Source organism: Paramisgurnus dabryanus, chromosome 2 (genome assembly GCF_030506205.2).
Source record: "Paramisgurnus dabryanus chromosome 2, PD_genome_1.1, whole genome shotgun sequence".
NCBI classification, from domain to species: domain Eukaryota; kingdom Metazoa; phylum Chordata; class Actinopteri; order Cypriniformes; family Cobitidae; genus Paramisgurnus; species Paramisgurnus dabryanus.
In genome coordinates, this window is record NC_133338.1 from 3,353,131 (window position 1) to 3,375,829 (window position 22,699).

General features: G+C 38.3%; 1 protein-coding gene across 1 annotated transcript; it reads right to left on the reverse strand.

Annotated features, from left to right (window-relative positions):
• Nucleotides 1-261: 261 nt before the first annotated feature.
• LOC135783395 (E3 ubiquitin-protein ligase TRIM39-like) lies at nt 262-22,512 on the reverse strand. Its single transcript, XM_073811828.1, has 9 exons — nt 22,373-22,512; nt 16,528-16,610; nt 15,901-16,451; nt 15,702-15,797; nt 15,385-15,606; nt 8,357-8,374; nt 6,356-6,476; nt 5,043-5,123; nt 262-2,162 (listed from the first exon to the last, which is right to left on the reverse strand). Exons 2-9 carry the CDS (start codon nt 16,589-16,591, stop codon nt 1,594-1,596), a joined length of 1,722 nt encoding a protein of 573 aa, XP_073667929.1. The 5' UTR covers nt 16,592-16,610; nt 22,373-22,512; the 3' UTR covers nt 262-1,593.
• Between the last annotated feature and the right edge of the window lie 187 nt (nt 22,513-22,699).

A 22,699-nucleotide genomic window follows, 5' to 3' on the forward strand; every position in this document is an offset into this window, starting at 1 on the left:
GAAACAAATAATGTTCTAGAAAAATAAAATAGGTTTTGTTATCAGAAAAGATGACATAATTTTATTTAGTTAGATAAAATTTTAAACTAATGAATCCTTGAATTTCAAATCTGTATCAGTGCATGTATGGCAATTACAGAGAAATATTGCTTTAAAAATGCATTTCATTTGATAAACCACTCTTATAGTTTTGTTAAAATTGTATTTCCAATCAATATAACCATGAAACTGTCTTTAAAAAAAAAATAAAAAATATATTTAGAAGGTTAATGTACAGAAAATCAGAATAGGCTATTAAAAACCTATTTTTTATATCAAATGTTGTTGTGTTTCGGTAGTGACACATTTTGGAAGAGAGAAAACATTTCGAAACTGTATAAAAACATGCTTAGAAACTAAAGTGTCCAATCAGTAGATTAGTGTTCCTTAGATGTTCTACTATGTTTATGACTACAAAGCTTGCAGGAAAAACACACTTTTTTCAAGAAGTTTTGAAGTGTCAATTTGCACCAATTCGGTAGAATGGCCCAGATACATTTGTTGGGTTGGTTATTCTGTCACTTGTCGTAGGATCTAAGTGCATATAAAAATCTTTAATGAGTTCAAACAATCCAAAAAATGATTATAAAACCCATGACTATGAATAAGAACAGAAACAACACACATCAACTACAATAACCAACCAAAGACTGAGGCCACATGAGGGCATTATATAAGGACAGAGGACCAATAAGAACATGACACATAAAACACAAAAAACACTCTGCTGAAAAAAAAACAATAAAACCATTACAGAAAATTCTAATGGTTTCCATTAAAATATCAATACACTGTAAAAAAAATCAGTAGAAATTACAATGGTATTGCAGCTGGGTTGCCGGTAAATTACAGTAGATTAACATTTATGTTATTTACTGGCAAGAGTTTGTTCAAAGTTGAATAAATTTTAAATCTTTACAGAATAAAACTATACAATAACAGCCTCATGCAAAGCATTCTGGGAACCAGAAATCATCATCAAACTTTTTCTGTTTTTTGCTTCAGATTTTGTTTCCCAGAGCTTTTGCTAGATGCTGTTTTTTTAGTTTTATTCTGTAAAGACAAAGACTTGTAAATGTTAAATGTTCATTTAACTTTGAACAAAATGTTGCCAGTAATAAAATAAATTGAAATCTACGGTAAGTTACCGGCAACCAAGCTGCAAATTTCTACAGAATTTTTTTACAGTGTAGGAACCATTAGCTTTTACCATTAAAACCACAACACTGTAGTGTGTTTTGGGCCATATTCCATTAGAACCAATAGAACCAAAACATACTGTTAGAGACCAACAAAGACCAATACACTGTAGTGTGTTTCAAAATTAAAGAAATGACAGGACCAACATGACACAAAACCCTAACAAACACTGAGATACTATTTTGCAACCTTTATGTGTACAATAAATTTTGATAGGTCACTGCCCCAGTGACCGCTTTATTGAGACTGTCTCATAAGTTTACTGTAGTAGGCTACGTAGAATCATTACAAAAACAAGAAATTCATATTTATTTTCTTATTCATAGAGCTAAGTATTTCTTTTCATTTAGTATTTTATATTTCAGATGTAAATTCATTTGTTTTAAAAAGAATTGGTGAGATGATCAGAGGAGCTGAATTTTTACCTTCATCATTAAGACCTGGGCCAAAGTAAGGAAAGAGTTTCTCAGTGAAAGTTTGACCAAAGAAAGAGCAGATATGAGACCTGGACTCTACATCATAAAAACAAACCAAACCCTCCTCATAATCCACACACACACCAACCGTCTGTGGTTTCACTTTCACAGACAGAGAGACACAGGGTTCAGTACAGGCAAAATAATCTTTCTCCTTTCTCAGAGCCACAGTCCAGAATCCATCTTCAGGAGTCAGTGTGATCGATCCCTTTCTCTTAATAGATTCTCTGGCCACTCCTAAATCCCAGTTAGTTTTGTCCTTCACCTGAACCTCAAAATAAAATCTCCCTGAGGTGAATCCCTCTTTTCCCAGGACACAGATACCTCTATCAAATCTCTCTGGATTATCTGGGAGCTCATGTTGAATGTCTCCAGTTCTCACTTGTTTTCTATCTTCAGACAGGATGAGTTTTGGATAAGCTGTATCAGAATCCAGAGTTGCATCCACTGAGAGAGAGATGAGAGAAAATTAATCACATAATCATACTGCTGCATCTTCATCAACAGTGTCACGAACTAGTAAATGTATCAACAAGTGTCTCCTCTCATGCATTAATTTCAGGCAGAGGTTTTGCGCAATGTAGGGGGCAGTACACTTCAGCATCTAGAGGTCATTTGATTGGACTGGAAATTTGATGAGAAGCTGAAGTGTAGGATGACTAAAAATTCTAGACTTCAAGTTTTGAATGCTTATTTCTTCTAAATAATTTTTTTATATCAGTTTATATATAACATATTCATACTAAAAGGATAAAAGTTAATTTTGATTTCATGGGGAACTTAAAACCATTGACAGATTACAAGGAAATGTAACGTTTTGGTTACGACTGTAATCTATGTTCCCTGAGATATGGAACGAGACACTGCTTAATGAAATTACATTTTGTGGAATGCTGCCATTGTTCACGCATCTGAATAATATTTTTAACAAGTCCATCTTATAGGTGATGAGACATGACATCACAAGTGGAAGGGTATTGGAAGGCATCAAAAGGTAAGTGCAAACAGTACATGTCAGCTTCTAAACAAAAAAATTAAGCAAGTTCTACAGGCACAGGGAGTTATGGCAATTAGACGCAGCGCCTTGTTCCCTATCTAATTGAACAGAGCTTACAGTTGTAACACAGATATTCCCTTACGAGGGAACTCAACGCTGTGTCATGAAATTACTTTGAGGAATGAATGCCACTATGCCATACAAACCCCATTTCAGGGGCCAGACCCACAAGTTCCACATTTTCAGACATGGAAATTTCCTCCTCGGAGAAGTCTCCCATAGTTGACATGTTGGGAGAGTTAGGAGGCCTGAAAACCAAACTAGGGGATGGCCAAACAGGGCAATCCATAAGAAGTTGATACCCTTCTGTTTCAGTCTCTCTAGAACTCCTGGGAGCAGAGCAATTGAGGGAAAAGTGTACAGATGACCACATCTGCACCATAGCATCTAGTTCCAGTGAGGCTGGATGTATCAGAGAAAACCATAAAGGGCAATGAGTCATCTCTCCAGTGGCGGCTGGTCACTAGGGGGCACTGTGGTGCTGCCCCCCAAAGTTGGCCAGAGAAAAAAGCAAAATATATAATGCAAATTAAGACAAAATAAAATCGTTTAGTTATACTATTTCACTGTTAGTCATGTTATCATTTATTTAAAAATATTAAAAATCAAAATGTTTATTGTGTGTGTGTCATGTTTGTGTCTGGGGCACACCCCTAATGAGTGTCTACGTAGGTCAGTAAAAAGTGTAAAAACATGTGACCTGAGGCTGAGCTCTAATTGGCTGGTTTCAGATCCGTCCTGAGGCGGAGGACTGTGCACCCCAAACCCTCCCACTTATGTTGTAAGCGAATCAATATTGTTTTTTATGTCTTTGACCTCATGTGATTGTATCGTTTTTGTATCCAAGTCCCATAACTGCGTTGCAGATTGCCATGTAACTGCTAGATACAGTACTGATCAGTGAAAGTGAAATACCTTAAGTATAAAATATGATTTTTTGCTTACAAAACACCATTTACAAGGGGTTCAGTTGAAGAATAAATAAAGGATTTAGGAGCTTGGACCAGATTGAGCAGCAGGAAGTGATCATGGTTGAGTTTGCATGCTTTTTCAGGACTTATGACAAACGGAGTTGGCTAACGTTAGCTGGATGCTATGCAAGTCAAATGCCTTTTATTATTTCCCTGCTTGCTGTTTATAAGTCTGCGTGATATAACTTACTAGGGGAAATGTTGTGCTGCATTCGAACTGCCTTTGCGTGGACTGATGCTCAGATAATTTGGTATTTTCCGTGGCTTGGTCAACTTTGTTGCAACGTCTGTGATTAGGACACTTCACTGTGTGGGTGTGTGTGTGCATGTGCGTGTGTGTGTGTGTCAGATCGTATTAACCAAAAGTAAAACTGCGTCCTCTATCTGAGGTAAAACACAACATCTAATGCAAGAGTCTGCATTTATCTGCCTTCATGCGTTTATTACACAAGATGGTTTCAGGTACAGTGTTTAATTCAATTCAGATTTTTACACTGTTGCTGTTGCTATTTTAATCACAATAGTATTTTGTGATTTGATTTGTTCATATTTGCCTGTTCAGCACAAAGTGTTTTATCGCCTCACCTGTCTGTCACTGCGAGAAAAAATAATTCATTAATCTGCTTCATGTGATGTTAAACATGTAAAGTGATGCACTGTCTCTGTTCATCTGTTCTCTGACATTTTTTATGCAGATCAAGAGAAAAGAGGTAACCCTCGCCGTTAAGGCTGTACCCATTCCTTTAAAATCTTCAATCTTGTTTGCTTGTAGATTTAGATCCTAATTTCTTCATTGGCCATTCAATATAAAAAATCTCAACAGCCCGGGAGAAAACCCCCATTAATCCCTCAAATCTGTGTGTAAATGAATGTGTATCTTCATGCACATTAGAACTCCTTAGAGCTGAAGCATTGCATATGACTCAAGAAACCACAAGCTGCCCGGGAGCGAAACGACTTCAGGGAGAGAATCTTGCAATGCTTACAGGCATCTCCCTTGAAAAGTGCCCAAGCATGCTCCACCCCAAACACTGTACAAAAAGGTCATGTCTTCTCTCCCCATAATACTTCAATGGCAGGGAACAACACACCAGTTGAACTGCTCACTAGCCATTTAATTTATTTTATACTAGTTTAATATACAGAAGTTGACAGTAGTACAGCTTGACTGACAATTTTACACAGAGCACCTGCTGAATGACAGAAGCTGAATGATGTGCTGTTTGTGCTTCCCTTTTATGCCCTTCAGTTTTACATTACAATTCATGATTCATCAAATATTTCACATCTTCAACTTACTTTTCTGAGTTCTGCTGAGTGTTTGATGTCTTGAATCTTCTTGATTCTCTTCTGTATCATCTGCTGAATATCTGAGTGACACTTGGGAAAATAGCAAAACTATAAAATACAACAAATCTTTTGAAAGTAGGAAAAACAACAAAGCAAAACCAATTGAATTAACAACTGTGTTTATTGGCACATTCTCCTCCTTCTTAAAAAAACTATTATTAAGTCTAGATTAAAGCAATAAACCCCGAGAAGCAGTGGGTTACCAGTGCATTTTATAACAGCTAAGGGGCGTTGTTAGGCACGACGCGAAGCGGAGTTATAAAATGCACTGGTAACCCAACGCTTCGAGGGGTTTATTGCGTTTATAAAACGGTTACTTCATATGCATAACGTTAGTGGGATTTTATAAAATAAAACCCAAAAAGTTGTAATTATATTAGTACAAATATTACTCTTCTGCCAAACAAGGTAGTTCCTCAGAATCAAGTGTGACTGAAACAGAGCGCAGTTCCCAACCAACACAGACACAGCAAAGACACAATGAAAATATGATTTAAGACTGTGGTGTTTATTTTATAAATCACCATTCATCTAATTTATACATTAACATTTATATCGTGCAACTGTTGAAGTGATGATCAAATATGCTTGGAAGCATGCTGAACTCTTTCCCCGTCAGCGTTTTTTTTTTTTTAAGTTGCCACCCAGTTTTAGTTTAATGCCTTCCAGAAAATTATCTTCTTTATATAAACATAAAATATCAAATGAAAGAACAGACCATCCGCTTTGAAACAAAAACAAACAAAAAAAAACGTTTCATCCTACCTTCATTTGGTCTCTTATCACCTCTCAAATTTTTTTATTAAAAGCGGAGATAATTTCATATTTGTGAAGAACTTTAGTAAGAGATCAGATTCAGACGGAGCCATGAACAGTACTACACGGTGTTTTCAGTGAATGCGTCAGTGTTTAAGTTGGGTAAGATCGCCACCCAGTGGATAATAGCGGACGTATGAACTTGAGTTATAAAATCCTCAGACAACGTTTTCTCTTTATCGACGAGATGACTCAACAATATTTATTGACATTCATCTGGATATCGCCATTAATTGTGCAGTTTTAGACAAATTAAAAATATGATTTAAGACTGTGGTGTTTATTTTCATAAATCAATACGCAGTAACAGTGGCGCAGTGATACCTATGTAATGTGGTCTGAACCGTGAGGTTACCGGTGTATTTTATCACGGCTTAGAACGCGTTTCAACCAATCAGAATGAAGAACCAGAACTGCCCGTTTTATAATAAATAATAATCACCTACCATTTTCAGCAAGTTTCTCACTAAGAGTCTCTTGTAGTTGAGCCCGAGCTCTCTTTAGAGTCTTCACACCCACATGAGTCTTCGTACTGATGTCAGACTTGTTCATGATGTCTGAAGTTCTGTACAGGATTAATGGGTCAGGTTTCCGAGCTAAAAACTGAAAAATAAAAGGTAGCATGCCATGTACAATAAATGTGACAATAATTTGGAAAACAACTAATCCAATAGAATGTGCCATCTCTGACTAATATAAATGACTTTTTTACACTGCTCGCTCGGACTCGGACTTTGCGAGTGTGCATGCCTGTTTGTGAACTCTGCCTCTGGTTGGCTAACGATGGAAATTAAGCCAATTATCATCAGCTATGTGGTTCTCTCACCCCCTTTAACACACACACACACACACACACACACACACCAATCATCATCAGTTACGTTTCTCCCAACACACACACACACAGTCAAGCATACATGGTTTATGGGGACTTTCCATAGACGCAATGCATTTTATACTGTCCAAACTGTTATATTTTATTCCCCTAACCTACCCCAATCCCTAACCCCAATGTCACAAAAACCCGTTGCCATTCTTTAATCTATGAAAACTACCATTAAGTATGTTTTTTTAGCGTTTCAGTTTATGGGGACACTTCCTGTGTCCCCATAAACCATGGTAACAGCATAATAAACATGTCATTATACACTATTCATGTCCCCATAAACCACATTTGCAACCCCCCCCCCACACACACACACAAGAGAAAAAACAGTGTTTGGCTGAAAGAGCGAGCCTACATGGGTGAAAATCACTACAGTGAGATCAATTTTAGTAACGCGCAGCATTTTAATGTCAGTAACGATAACGGCGTTATAACGGGGAAAAACAGTCATTTATTTGATTACTCGTTACTGAAAAAATAACACAGTTACTAACGCCGATTCAAATCTTTTCTATTTCTTTCCAACTGCAGTTAACCTTTAAGTAAGTCTTCAGAATCACATTTCTCAGCATTATATAACATAGAATAAAAATCTACCACCAACTTCCTCATTTCAGTCGGATTTGTTGTTAAACTTCCATTTTGGCAACGAAGATGATGATTTATATTGAAAAGTTTTTTCTCCAGGTTAAAGAAATATGAAGTTGGAGCATCCATGGCTTTAATGGAATAAATCCTTGATCTCACAGGTGCCACTTTAACTTGTTCTTGTAACAAAGTTCCCAGTTCTTTCCTTTTCTTGTTTAAAAATGTACTATTGTTCTGTACTCTTTTGTTATTTGTCAAGTCCTCTTCCAAACACTCAATTTCTTTTTGCAAACTTTGTATAGTTTTTTCACATTTGTAGAATTACAAGCAGAAACATTTGACTAAGGTTTTCAAAATCACTTTTTCTTTCTTTCCATTTCTCCCCAAACAGCTTAAAACTATCACAAAAAGCATATATTTTAGCATTTTTTCATTAAAATGCCAATAATACCTAGGTTTTAAAGTTTGCTTTATATTAAAATAAAAAATGATCAATTGATGATCAGAAAAACCATTCTGCAATATTGATGCACTCATTGCCCTATTTTCCATCATCTTACTTAAATAGAACCTATCCAGTCTAGCCCCACTAATCAGATTTTCTACTACTTTCACCCATGTATATCGTCTTACTCCAATATTCCTTCTTTTCCACACATCTACTAAATCATATTTCCCTATTATGTTAGAAAGTTATTTACTAGAGTAACTATGTGGCTCTTCACCATTCCTATTAATTAAAAAATGAATAGTACAGTTCCAGTCCCCTCCTAACACTAACCAAGTATCATCATCAATTTTTGAAGCGCTTTATCTAATTGATTAAATACTCTTACTCTTTCTATCCCATTATTTGGGGCATACACATTTACCAGAACAAAAACATGTTCCCCACTGTATTTTTAGTAAAAGTACCCTTCCTTTTTCAATTTCTTCAGTATATGAAATATTAATATTCAACCCTTTTTTAAATAATATAACTACTCCATGACTTAATACCAAATTTCCATCCCACCATCTATTCCACTCAATTTTGTTATCATCATTGCTATGAGTCTCTTGCAGAAATACAACATTGAACCGATTTATATTTAAAGCTCTACTGTGTACTTTATTGAGTTAATTCTTAGCAAAAACCCATGTTTTCTTTCAAAAGTATGTGCTCATTCATGTGTAATTACTTCCACCCCACTAATGAAAGTATTCTCGTAAGTGTAGAATCTGCTATTTAAAATGCATACCGTCGAAGCGCTCTCTGGCTGAATCCATGTTGTGCCTCCATCTTTGAAATCCATTCGCCGACGAGGGACATTCCTTAAATTCAAGCTCCGCCTTTCGCGCTTTCTCTCTACACTCACGCTGGCCGCTAGCTGAAGCCTCCGGAGGTTGCATGTGTAGGCGGTATACGTCATCAAGACAGTCTTATTTCAGAATATTAACAATTATAAAGCTGACAATTATTCTAAGTTAATTGTAAATTGATGTAATATGCTTATGACTTGTGAATGTAATGCTCAGTTAATTTAAATAAACCAGGCTTGATGACCTATGCAGCCTGTGACCTGCGTAGCTGAATCCTTCGGATTTTACAACAGCCGCACACTGTGATGAACCTGCAATCTAATGCTTTGATTTGAAAGCCTGTTGAAGAACTATTCTCGAGGACATTAAAACAAGTCGCCAAGGAAGCGAAATGGGGATTTTAAACGACAACGCGACAGGAAAAACATCAAGACCAAAGTCAATATTGGAGTTAGTTTTCTAAGATGGGACTCAAGGGACACTGAAGTTGCACTTTATATCTTCTCCAAAGGTAATTCAGCATATTCGTTTACATCTATACAGTCTATGTTGTAAACTTGAAGTTTTATAGTTTCTTGGCTAACTTTAGCATGATTATGCATAACACTTGTTAGCAGAGGCGATTCTAGGGTTAGAGCTTTAGGGGTGCTGAGCACCCAATGAGCTCCGCTGCCACCACCCGCTCTTTTTTCCAACAGAAACCAATAATATGTCTATTGTTAAATAGCTATCATTTTAACATTGGTTCTACTAACTCCAAAATAAAGATTTTTTTGGAGACCTTTCAGGCATGAAAATGGGTCAGGGGTGAAAAAGATGAGTAGAACATTACCCCTCTAGGGTCCGGGAGCATGCTCCCCCTTAGAATTTTTTTTAAAATAACATATTTTAAAGCATCAATCTGATAAGTTTTCAGATGCATTTTTTTTGCCAAGCTTTTTATTTCTAAATAATGGTGAGCTAGCACATTTTTGCCATTAATGCCATATTAAAGTCTCAGGACAAAAGGTGGGCTACACCAGCAGTGTGGGTATGGTTTTATGTAAATATACAGTGTATCGTTTTAACTAACCTTTATCAAAATGTCAAATCTCCTAATTTATAACTTTTATGCCTACAACATATGGTAGGTTTATTAATAGTTTGTTAATTTGCATCTTTTCTTTTAACAGTCCTTTAATTGAACCATTACCTTTACTATATGTCTAAAACAAAACACTTGTGACTCCTGCACTAAGGGTTAAAAACGTTATCCCCTTCATATTAGTCTACATGTGACAAACTAAAAAATATTTATTGTCTAGTTGATTTCACACATAACTTACCGGTAGCCTACTGGTGGTATACAGTGATATGTAGTTTGTTTTCACTCTGTTCCAAACGCCATGTTTTCATGACGACTGACCAGAAAAGACGCACGTGATGTTTACATGACTCCCGATTGTTAAAATGAGTCTCAAATTAACGATAAATCATACAATAAACTTTAACAACGGAGACACACGTATGCAACTTTCCCACTGAGACGCACAAAACTGCATGCGTCTTGCGGAAGAACATTGTAACCGGCGCTACTTCTCTCCGTTTAAGTCTATGGACGAGTCACCCAGGTACTTTGCTACTCCGCAGCGCGCGGGTACCCGCCGGACTAAAATAATCCGAAAATAAACACTTATTATACGTGTACCATGGTGATTCATTATAAGACAAAAACACGGCTTGAAAGATTGATTCGTGATGTACTCACTCATTATAAACATAACGTAAACATTTTGTAATATTTGAACAAAAAAGTTGCATCACAACACTTTTAAGATTCTCACTCTGCGTGTGTTTCGCGCTGAATGACGGACGGGGCGATGCAGGTACAGAGAAGTAGAAGAGGATGACACCATTTGCTAAGGGGGGAGGTTTTCACTTTCTACCTTATTATACATTTTAAACCATAAACTACGGAGTATGTTTTGGACATTATTTAACCTGGTCAAAGACGAACGAACATTTTAGAATAATTAAATTTCTTGCCCCAAGTTTTAGGGGTGCTGAGCTCCTCCCCTAAAAAGGGGCTAGCCTCGCCCATGCTTGTTAGTGTAAACACGCATGTGGTTTAATGTGTTCGAACAGCCACATGCCGTCTCTTCGCCCATTTATGTAATCTGAGGTACTGAGAATTTTTTTTCGTCTTTTCTGACCTCTAGCACAAACACACGGTGACAGCCCTATTTTTAGCCTTTCATTGATAAAACGCCGCTGATCTGCGCGTCTTTCGTTTCATTTTACAAGCGTGTGAAAGTTGAGCGATCTTATTTCACCAATATCAGAGAAAGCTCTTACATATACACAGACATGTGACATGTTTACTTAAAACATAATCATTGGACTCTGACATAATATTCGCGTCCATTTAAACCCGTCATTACTCTCGCTCATGATTAAATGACAGGAGAGGGTCTCGTCCACAGACCATCTCCTCAGTATTCTGGAGAGAAGCGGTCGAAAATGGACAAAAAGAGACGGATTAAAACACCAAGTGTAAACGTAATGTGTCTCTCTTGTCCACTTGTGATCTTATCGACGAAAACACATATTTAATACCAAGTTTAACAGCCCCTGTGATATTTTTCCTCGCGTCGATGAAAAAGGAGTGTCTAAGCTACGTTTATGGTTGCTTTTTGTATGTGATTTTAAGCGGACATATCATGACAATCAGACTTTTTTCATGTTAAACATAAATCTGTGTGCTTTGATGTATCACAGGCAAAGGACATTGCAAATTGTTCATTTTTTTCATTGCTTTTGCTTTGTAGCTACTGGAAGCCATGTTAACCTTGGCATGACACGGCCGGGCCACCGTACGAGTTAAAACGCATTCCGAATGGGGGGGGGGTTGAAAGTAATATTCAGTTAGTTGTCATATAGACTTTCACCGCTAGATGGGAGTAGATCTTACACAGTGGAGCTTTAAAACCTCTGATATTACTGCCAATTTATTTATTCTCTTCCTTCATTTACATTAAAGAGCCCACTTTTCTCCATAAAAAAAGTTTAAATATAAAGTGGACAGAGACAGAAGGAAAGAAAGACAACACGTAAGAGTCACCCAGTGCGTTTTAGCCATTACTTATAAATAGGAGACGGCCCTTTATTTTTCCTATTTTTCAGTGCGACTTAAGTCAGACACACAGTGACTTCAGACTTGACTTAAAGGGAAATTTTATCGATAGAAACATTAATGTTTATTGAAAGTGGGTCATATTTGTAGTCAAAATGTAACATAAATTTAGAATTTTGTGCCTATTTGACAGAGAAAAGACAAAATATGACTTTAGGGTACATTTGTATGGAATACTACAACTCCCACAATGCACAGCTCTGCAAGCCGCTCCCATTAATCGGAACACCGCTCAGATATGCTTTTGTGTACATAAACGCCACGTTAGTATAACAAAGAAAATAGAAAAACTCACTTTATAGTCAGAAATCTGTTTATTCCTGCAGGCTTTGGCTGTCGCTTCCAGTTTAGATCATGCACACAAACGCGTCCACCGCACAATATGTATACTCCACAGATGGGCTGGCTCAGCGCTTGTGCTCGTAAGCCGAAACACGTCTGTGAAATAAACACGCGCGAAGCCCAGGCTCCAGCCTACTCCTCTGGCTTCTGTTCCTCCATCTGCTTCAGTTCTTTGCTGTATTGTGGCTCATAAAGGTGCCAGAAACAGTGAATAAGAGCATCACGCTTGCGAAATAACCCTCTTCCATATCATATTGATTAACTTCCGCTATTATTATAACATGAAGTCTGGCTCGCTCCACAACGTCTGTTAGCTTAGTTTAGCATAAAGATGGCAGCTGATTGTTTTTTCGTCTGTGTTTGTATATTTTCGTAAGTCCCACCCACTTATCTGTAATAGATCTTTAGCGTGAGTGGGTCCCACCCATAGCCCCCACCTTGGAAATATGAGGAATGAGTGTCTGTAGTCTTTCACCCTCGAGCAAGATATAGCACTTCCTTCTTTCAATGATGCAAAATGACGATTTTTACATCATTGAAAGAAGGAAGTGCAACACTGAAATCTGGTCCTGACAGGTCAGTAAACATGTTAAACATTAGCGTAGCATTGACCATCTAATGTTATGTTAGTTAAGATACGAGCTAACGTTACGGGAGGTTAACTCCGACTGTCTTCCTTATGAAATATAAATGAGCTTTTGTTTAACCCTTGTGTGGTGTTTTCAAAAAGTGGCGAAAAAAGTTTTAAAAATTTTGAAATTTTACGGCCTTTACTCTGTCCTCATCCTGTTGTTATTGTGTGTGTTCCTGAATATGGTTTATGGTGACACAAATGTGTATGACATGGGTATTACATCGAGACTTGACTTGGACTCTAGCTCAGAGACTTGTGAGCATCTCTGCCATATTAACCACTTAATTTATCTGAACATCCCCACTTTCCTTACAGTCTGAACCAAGACTTTCTCTTATTTCTATAATCTTGTCAAAAGTCTGTTTTACATGTCCTATTGCACTACCACTACTACATGATGCAATATCACTTCTATCAATTTCTTTTAATGCATTAGGAGTAATTTGCCTTCTGTTGGATTCGTTCTGGCCTCCGGGTCAACAGTAGGAATCACAGTACAAATCACACTAGGAGTCGTTTGATCTGCATTGCATTCGTTGAACTCTGAATCATGCGACAGGATTCCGTGAATTATTAACACCACTACCACCCACATTATGTGGACATTAAGATCTTTTATGTCCAGCATCTTCACATTCAAAGCATTTTAAACTACCTGTGCTAGCATAAACCATGTATGTCTTCCCTTCATATGAAACTCTGAAAGACACATCCAATTCAGGTTGTTTCAGAAACATTGCCACCTGTATCCTAAACCACATTACATGTTGTAAAGCCGTATTTTTGCACCCGAGTGGAATCGTTTTTAACGTACTAGCAAACTTTCTGTAGTATAATAGTGCACACTCAATTTCATCATCAGGGATGAACGGGGGAACATTTAAAATTATTACCTTTCGGGTCGGGTTAACTAACGGTGAAATAGCAACAAAAAGTTCACCTACCGAAATCCTGCTATACCTTTAATGATTAGTAACTCCAGATTATGAGCATGAACTACAAACAACATCATGTGTGATACAAATCAGACTTTACTGACTAACTAAACACTGAGTGCCGGAGGCAATCACAGCCGTGATGATATAGAGCTATATCACACGACTCCGAGAGCGATATTGCTTTTACAGTTCGACGGCACATGTTTGAAAAACAAAACTAGAAAACAACAACGGAGTTATTTTAAAAGCCTCTTTGTTTGAGAACTACTTCTTCCGCCATGGATTTGAGGGCGGCCAGAATGACATGTAAAACTTTCGGCTGCTTTGAATCTCATAACAACTCAATGGACGGAAAAGCCGTTACTTTATATTACCGTTTCTTGGTCACAAAGTGTAGTTTTAAGATTAGTTCAGTCGAGAATGTATATGTATTATATTTAAATCTGCAGTCGATTAGTAAAGATAGCGCCTGTTTGAACGTTTGCTTAGTGAGATTCGGTATGAATGAGAACCAAAGCATGAGCGGACATCAGTGTTCACTCGCCCCGCTGACCACCGCCCTCTCTGGGCTACATCTCTGACAGGGATTCCCTGGCTCTCATGTTGGCCTTGTTTGTTTTTGATCGTCAAAATGAGATCAAATCAGCAGTATTTGGTGTCATGATCAAACTATTACTTGTTTTTTAATTCATATTTAGGGTCTTTTGTGTTGTTATTGTTTTGGCGCGAGGTAAAAGTTAATAAAACTATACTTGTACAACATTACTATTGGTTTCCCATTTACTCTTAACGCGATACGAGCACTCGATTATTATTAGACTTTGTTCTGGTCAGTACTATATAAAACGGTTTTTATAAGTGTCAGAGAGATGTTTTTGCATGCTGCTTATAAATATATCAGTGGCGATATCTCGTAACATGTTTTAATAGTCACGTCACGATAAAGTAAATGATCAATGTCCACATTTAAAAGCTGCGGTGCTTACCTGCAGTTCCACGGTGTTTTCGCGTTCTGAGAAGAGATATATCGCTCCAGAAAAAATAGTTTACATTCCTCTTTCCAAGTGTTAATCGTCCACATGATGTGACAAGACATAACTTCCATTAAGTTTAACGTAACATCCAAGAGCGCTAATCTTTGACGGAATAATAACTTCCAATTGGGGATTCACACACTGATTTACGAGCTAGTGAACTAATGAGACACACAGAGAGTGTTTAAAAACAGCGCGTTTGTGTGTGTCCGTGTGTGGGCAGTTTTTCCATTCAGAGATGAGCCTGTTTAGAGGACCTCCATTCACTAGGTGACGGAATGATACGAAAGGTGAAGCGGTTACTGTGCCGTTATCAGTAGAATATTGCACGCCTCTTAGCCAATCAGATTCGAGAACCAGAAAGAACTGTTGTATAATAGTTAATATAATTAATTATTACTTATAGCCCCTCCTTTAAAATCGCTACACTTCCCATATTCTTACTTTTAAATGATCCCCAAAACACCTCTGCTCACAAGCACTCTCACACGCTTCTCACACTCACCCTGCACATGTGCAACAGAGAGAGAGAGAGAGAGAGAGAGAGAGAGAGAGAGAGAGAGAGAGAGAGAGATTGACCTGTATAAGATGAAGATGATCTTCACTGTGTGTCATCTCCTCCAGCTCACTGTCTCTCCGCTTCAGCACAGCGATCTCCTGCTCCAGATTATTAATGAGATCTTCATCCTGTTTCTCTTCCTCCTCCATTGTCTCCAGCAGCTCAGTCTGACATCTCTCAATGGATCTGATCATGTCCTTGAAGAGCTCAACACTCTCTGCTTTCTCCTGCTCTCTGCTTTTCTGAGAAATCAGTTTTTCATTACAATTCATCATCTTTATTTATAAGACAAATCAAAACATTATCATCCATCAAATATTTCACATCTTCAACTCACTTTTCTGAGTTCTGCTGAGTGTTTGATGTCTTGAATCCCCTTGATTCTCTTCTGGATCATCTGCTGAATGTCTGTCTGTGTCTTCATCAGTTGAGTCTATAGACAGACACATTTGATCATCTTCTGACAAAAGATCATGTTGTTTGAATATGTATAACAGATGAATAAAGCATGTATTAATGTTGTTATGAACTCGTACCTTCTTCTCTTTACTCTCCTCCTCTAGAGGAACAGTGTTGTGATTCTTGTGATCTCCATCAGTGCAAAACACACAAACACATGTCTGATCATCTCTACAGAAGAGCTCCAGAGGTTTCTTATGTTTCTTACATATATAGTCCTTTATATTCTCCACAGGATCCAGCAGTTTGTGTTTCTTTAAACTCTTTTTCTCATGAAGGTCCAGGTGAGTTTTACAGTAAGATGTCTGACACATCAGGCAGGACTTCAGGGCTTTCAGTTTTCTTTTATCACAGACGTCACAGAGGACTTTAGATCTTCTCAGACTAAACCTTTCCTTAAAGATCAGTGTGATCTGTCTAAGTGTTGTGTTGATGTTGAGCTCTGGTCTTTTACTGAATGTTTCTTTACAGTATGGACAGCTGTAGATCTGACTGTTGTCCCAACACTGTTTCAGACAGATCCTGCAGAAGTTGTGTCCACATGGAGTGGTGACTGGATCACTGAACACATCCAGACAAATACAACACTGAAGCTCTTCAGTCAGGCAAACACTGGAGGATGACAGAGCTAAAAATACAGAGAAAAATCATCAAAATTTAGCATTGACAGATTATTTTTTATTCATTTGGTCTGACTGACTTACATGTAGGTTCGTCCATACTCCTTCTTCTGGTCAGTTTTGGTGATGTTGGTAAAGATTCTGCCATTGTTCGTCTTCCCTTAAAGCTTTTCAGGAAACAATCACAACACAAGTCATATTTTACTGCATTTCAGTTTATTGCTTTGTCTTCAGTTCACATACTGTACTTGCTGGTTCACTTTAAGCTGTGTGACTCAGCTATGTTTCCATCCAAAGTTGTGCATTAAACTTGCAAAGTGCATAATTAGAGTATCACATTAAACATTTGTGAATAAAGCAGTGTTTCCATCCAGTTAGCTGAATTGAGCAAACTCATCATTTCCTGATAAACTGACGCTAAATATCATTAAATATAATAAGTGTAAAGCCACTGTATGTAACTGAAAGCGACATGAAAGAGTTAACTTAATGTCATGTGATCATGGTGGAGGGTCACGGGATTACCTGGAAATTTGAATACCAGTTACAGTACCTGTTCACTTGGTATTGGATAGAGAGGGGGTGAGTCAGGACGATGTATTCTTTGTTGACCATTCAGTACATACATGCATCCATACAAAACTTTTAAACATGAGAAATATCTGTCTGTGCAATAAAAAGTGACTATTAACACCTGGTTGCCTCATCAATATTTCATTATATGCGTCGCAAATGCATTGAGTTCGGAACAACGGAAAATAGCCGCTACATTTTGTCAACAAAGAACTTCACTTCTTGGTGCACCCATTACAAAGATTGAACATCGCGTTGCAGAGGACAAGATTTTGCTCAACGGAGATGAAAGAGAAGCTAAAATCCCAACGAGAAACATCCAACAACGTTCCGAAGAGAAGCATGCAAACAATCACCACATAGGTAAGCCTACTTGGCTTTTGCTAATAAGCTTTGCTGTTTTGGAGAGCGCGCTGTTAGTGTCCGGTACGCTGTTTATCCATTGGGGATGATCGCGTGGTTGTTTTGTTTGTTGTTTGGCTTTAGTTGGTTCTGTCCAAAGCTCTGGTGTTTGAAATAGGTTGTTTGTGAATTCGTTTGGTGTGAAAATAATGTCGCAATATATTTGGAAGTTGATGGTGTTTGTCTACGTTTCGTTGTGTTACTGTGAGAAGTTGGAAGTAAAGTTTGATTGAGGTTGATACCTTGGAAAGCACACAAACATGATTGAAGCGAGTGCTGATAAAGGCCTTAGCGAACCACATTGAAAGTCTGCAAAAGGAACGAAAAGCAAAGGTGAATAAAATTAAAGGGTTGATTCCAAAGATAAAGAATTTGATGACAAGAAAGGAAAATGCCTCTCAAGTGCAAATACTGTTTGAAACTCTTGTTGAATTTTGTGAAAATGCCAATATGCTGTATGATGTATGGTGATTTCCTTACTTCCTGAAGATGAGCAGGAAAAACCAAATTAATCGTTTTTAAGCATCATGAAATATACTGCTACATTTAAAGATGCAGTTCAAAAGTGGTTGAAGACACCGGAGGAGAATGTTATTCCTGTTAAGTCTGAAACACAGGAAAAGTTTATTATTCCTCAAGTGACAGTCCAAGCTTCATCTATTGTTACATCAGATAAATTACAAGATGACTTTAAACCTAATGATAGTGTCTTAAATGTGGGGAGCAGATCACCTAAAAATCTGAGCTCAGCTAGTGAAAGAAGATCTGGGGTGTCATATCATTCTTCTGTACATCTCAAAGTAGAGGCTGAGTTGGCTGCATTAAAGGCACAACAAAAATTGTTGAAGGATAAACATGAACTGGAGGATCAAGAGGAGCAGCTAAGAAAAAGAAAGGAACAACTTAATCTGCAAGGAGAAATTGAAGTTCAAATGGCCACACTGAATGTTTTAAAATCTCAGAGTGTGTCAAGCGATAAATCTGGACATTCAGGAGGAAAAAATCCCAACTTGGAGTCAGATCGAAGGAAAACACACAGTCTTAATGCCAGTGATAAATCATTTGTTCCTAAAATATCAGTGAATGTGAATGGATTAATGCATGACCAATTAGAATCCAAAGTAAGCCATAATAGAGGAGTTGTACAATCGAGAGTCTCTTTTAGCCTCCAACAGGGGTGCAGCATCCTTCTGGACACCAAACAGTAGAGCAAAGGACACAAGGAAATGTTTTGGGTCCACATATTGAAGACGAAGTGCAGAGCAACATTTATGGTGTAATGAGAGCGCAAAATGAAATACCAACACTCTTGTTAAAACAGCAATGGTTGTCATCCTTACCCAAAAGAGATCTCAAAGTGTTTGATGGTGACCCTTTTCATTATCATGCATTCATGAGAGATTTCGTGAACAGTGTTGAGAATAAGACTGATAACTACAGTGATTGCCTGTATTACCTTAAACAATGTTGTCAGCATATTGACCCACACAGTGGATATGAGAGCCAAAGATTTGTTGCATGAACATTTTGGAAATGAACAGAAAATTGCATTTGCTTACATGAATAAAGCTCTTTCATGGCCTAAAGCATATTAAGGCTGTGGTAATGTCATGGAGGAGGTGCAATATACTGTATGTATGAGTTGGACATTCCAGCCAATATGATGATTATTATAAAGAAACTCCCTTACAGACTTCGGGATGATTGGAGAACAGTGGCTTTTGATTTACAAGAAAAACACAACCGCCAAGTTTCCTTCATTGATATTGTTCACTTTATAGAGCATAAAGTTAATGAACCCAGTGTTTGGAAATATACAGGATGATCCTTTAGTAATGAATGATGTGAAAAGAAGTAAAAAAAATCTCGTCCTGGAATAAAATGAACCAGCTTTGCTACCACTGTGATTGCTGCAAGCAAAGTAAGTGAAATTAAAAAGACAGGAAATGTAAAGGTTGGTCCTGATAAGAAAAATGTCTGTGCTGTGATGGTGCACACACATTGGGTATGGGTCCTCAGCTGTGAGATAGGGCTGCATGGTGAACCCTTTTCTGTTTATTTCTTTTTCTAAATGAATACATAGCAATGCTAAAGAAAAATTGTTAAGGTATTCAAATTGAAATGATGACAGAAGTGCAAACTTGTTATAATGCTGATGATATGGCCACTGTAGCAGATACAATTGGAGAGTTACAGAGACAGATTGAACAGTTGGAAAATTTTTGTAATCTTTATGGTATGAGAGTACAACTTGAGAGAACTTGAGTAAAACAAAAATTATGTTTTTTAGAAGAGGGGGGCATCTGAACAAAAATGAGAAATGGTATTTTGTTGATAAGCAAATAGAGGTAGTTAAATGATACCAATACCTGGGTATGTGGTTTACACCAAAATTGTCATTGTGGAAAACCTGACAGCATCTAGCAAACCAAGGCAAGAAAGCAAAGTTTTCTTTGCTAAGGTTTGTTCGTAAGCAACAAATCAGCTACACTCAAGTGGCGTGTAGTTTTTTTGTGTAAGTGTTGTTTTTTCCATTTTTTTCAGTCTCAATGGTAATTTTTTGCTTTACTTCACATGGATCTTCCCACAGTCCATCTCATCTGTCTGGACCAGAGGGACCGTCTGCTGGACATCACACATGGGACTTTATCGACCTTGCGCGCCAGACACATTAACCAGATATCTTGCTCTGTGTCTTCTACAGAGCGAGCTTGAACAATGTGTCGGGAATGCCTGCAAGCTGACAATCCTCACAAAAACTTTGCCGCTTCTGTGGAGTGGGTGTTGGCTTCCTGCAAATCAACAGCCATCATTAAGAATGTCACAAGCCCCACTCCGAAGCCAGAGACTGGCCTGGCACCACCCTGCATTGCGGAGCCAAGCTCCACCGCAGGCAGAGAGCCCAGAGCAACAGCGACCTGCGAGTCAAACCAACACCGCAAGTCGACGTGGGAGTACTGATGGAATTCGACTGTTACGGAGAGAGCCCCACCCACACTCCCACTCTCACCTGAGGGTGAGCCATCATCGGTTCCTGGATTGAAGTTGTTATTCTGTGCTGTTGAATTTCATTGTTCCCAGTCCCCGCTGGTCCTGTCCAACTTTTCATTGTTGCCGCTGGTTCCGTCCAGCCATCCTGTTTCCTCGCTGGTCCCACCCAGCCTCCCTTTCCTTACTCCACTGATTTTAGCAGCCAGTCGGACAGCCACACAACATCTGGCATCTGATCACTCCTCTGATTACCCTTAGCGCATTGTAATCATCTGCCAGCCATCTCTGGGGAGTTCCCCTGTTCTCCTCCTCCAGCCCCTGAGACCCTGAAGTCGCATGGGTCCTCCGACCCAGTGGCATCGCCTCGGATCATCTCGTCGGTCTCGTCCATCCACCAGCTATGCCAGGCTCCCTCATCCCTCCGGCTCCACCCTGGTCCTTCACCATCCTGCTCTCCCCTCTGGACTCCACTCATCAACTCCCCTCTGGTTCCACTCCTTCGCTCCGCCGCGGACATCCAGATCCCATCTATCTTGGTCGCTTGACCCATCGGCACTGCCCCGGCCCTCTGGATCCTCTGCTCCCCCTGGGCTCTCTGGCTGCTCGACTCCGCCCAGCATCACTCCCTTCATCCTGGCTTCCTCGTCGTCTGTCCCTGGGGGTTCCCTCTGGCTGGTCTCTGGCATTCCACCAGGCACCTCCTGCTCCAGGCCCCTCCCTGGCTCCTCCCATCCTCGTCAACACCTTCTGTTTATTGACTTTTTTGTTGCTATCCCCCCTACCACCACTACGGTGTTGTTTTAGATGAGGAGGCGTACTGTTACAGTTATTGTCATTGTCCTGTTAGATGTCATCATGTTTCATTGTTTTCACCTGTTTAGTTAATTATCATCGTCATTGTTTTCACCTGTGTTCCACTGTTTATATACCCCTGCTGTTCAATCTTCGTCGGTTGTGTTGTGCCGTATGTGGTTTATTGTCTCCAGGGATCATTAAAAGCATGTTTTTTTACTTTTCTTCCTTGTTGTCTCTTGTGAACCACAGTAAATGTTACAAGTTCTGAATTAAAATGAAATTAAAACAAAGCTACGTTTTTTACTTATCTTTGTAAACATCGAAGTATTTTATGATATATAAGAATTGATTGGTGTGGTACGGTCTCTGATTCTGCCATGCATGAAAGACCACTGCTCGTGTGTCCTGTGCATTAGACGCGCGAATGTCTCCTCAATTTAATATCATATATATATATCACTGCCATTGTTTTGTCTCAGGATGCACACCAGTAATATATTTTGTCAGCCCATTCTCATGAAATAAATAGCAGGTAGTGTGAAAAGTTGCGCAATACATACACCAAATTCCAATTTTTTGTGCATATGATACGCCAGTCCTTCCCGTTCAAATATACATTGTATGTTACATGTTAAATTATATTATATATAAAATTATAAATAAAATCTTGTCTCTTCTTATTCTCGTGAACCCAGTATTGTTTCCTCTTGCAGGGTGTTGCAATCTCGTTTTTTGTAATGAAAGATAAAAGTTCTTAAAAAACACATGGATGCATGCACACTGGACTAAGTTGTCATGATATAGGTCTTAAATTTCCTTCATAATGGTCTTAAAAAGGTTTTAAAAAGTCTTAAATTTGACTTAGTGAAACCTGCAGAAACCCTGAAATTACACACTGTGGGCATTTTCCAAATGACACTTATGCACCCTTGTAGGGTCTTTTTTGAATAGGACACCACATAAACTCCAGATAAAGAGAAAACAATGTTTTTTTTCATTGCTCTGTTCTAGCCAGTAGTAACTATCTAGCCAGTAGTTTAACCAGTTTAACGTTTGCACTAACCAGGTTGTGTCTAATGTGTTCTAGTTAGATATAAACATACTGAACCAGAACACTTACATTAGAAATTTGTTCAGATAAATTTCTCATATATTTCCATCATGTTACCTGTGAATGAGTATCAGATGTGTTCATGAACGGCTTTAAAAGTCTCAAATATCTTCTTTCTTGAAGAGAAGAAGAGTTTAAAAGTTTGTACGTAGGTTGTTGATCGCCAGTTTAGTTTTACTTTCACTGAAAGCTGTCACACCTGTATTAATGTCATGCTCCTCCCATGTGTTTGTGTTGTGTTTATCTGCAGGTTCTATGTAGATTATATAAATATTTATATAATGATAAATATACTCCCCATGTAAAATAGGCATCAGATTCATATAGTTGCACACAAAAGTTATCAAATTAGATGAATAAGATGAATTAGATTAACTTTACACT

Bases quoted from the DNA above. Each gene is read 5' to 3' on its own strand.
- LOC135783395 (XM_073811828.1), bottom strand. From the start codon at position 16,591: ATGGCAGAATCTTTACCAACATCACCAAAACTGACCAGAAGAAGGAGT. The intron at 5,124-6,355 runs GTAGGTGATTAT...TATTTTCCCAAG, and splicing joins TGAGAAACTTGCTGAAAATG to TGTCACTCAGATATTCAGCA. The intron at 2,163-5,042 runs GTAAGTTGAAGA...TCTCTCTCTCAG, and splicing joins ACTCAGCAGAACTCAGAAAA to TGGATGCAACTCTGGATTCT.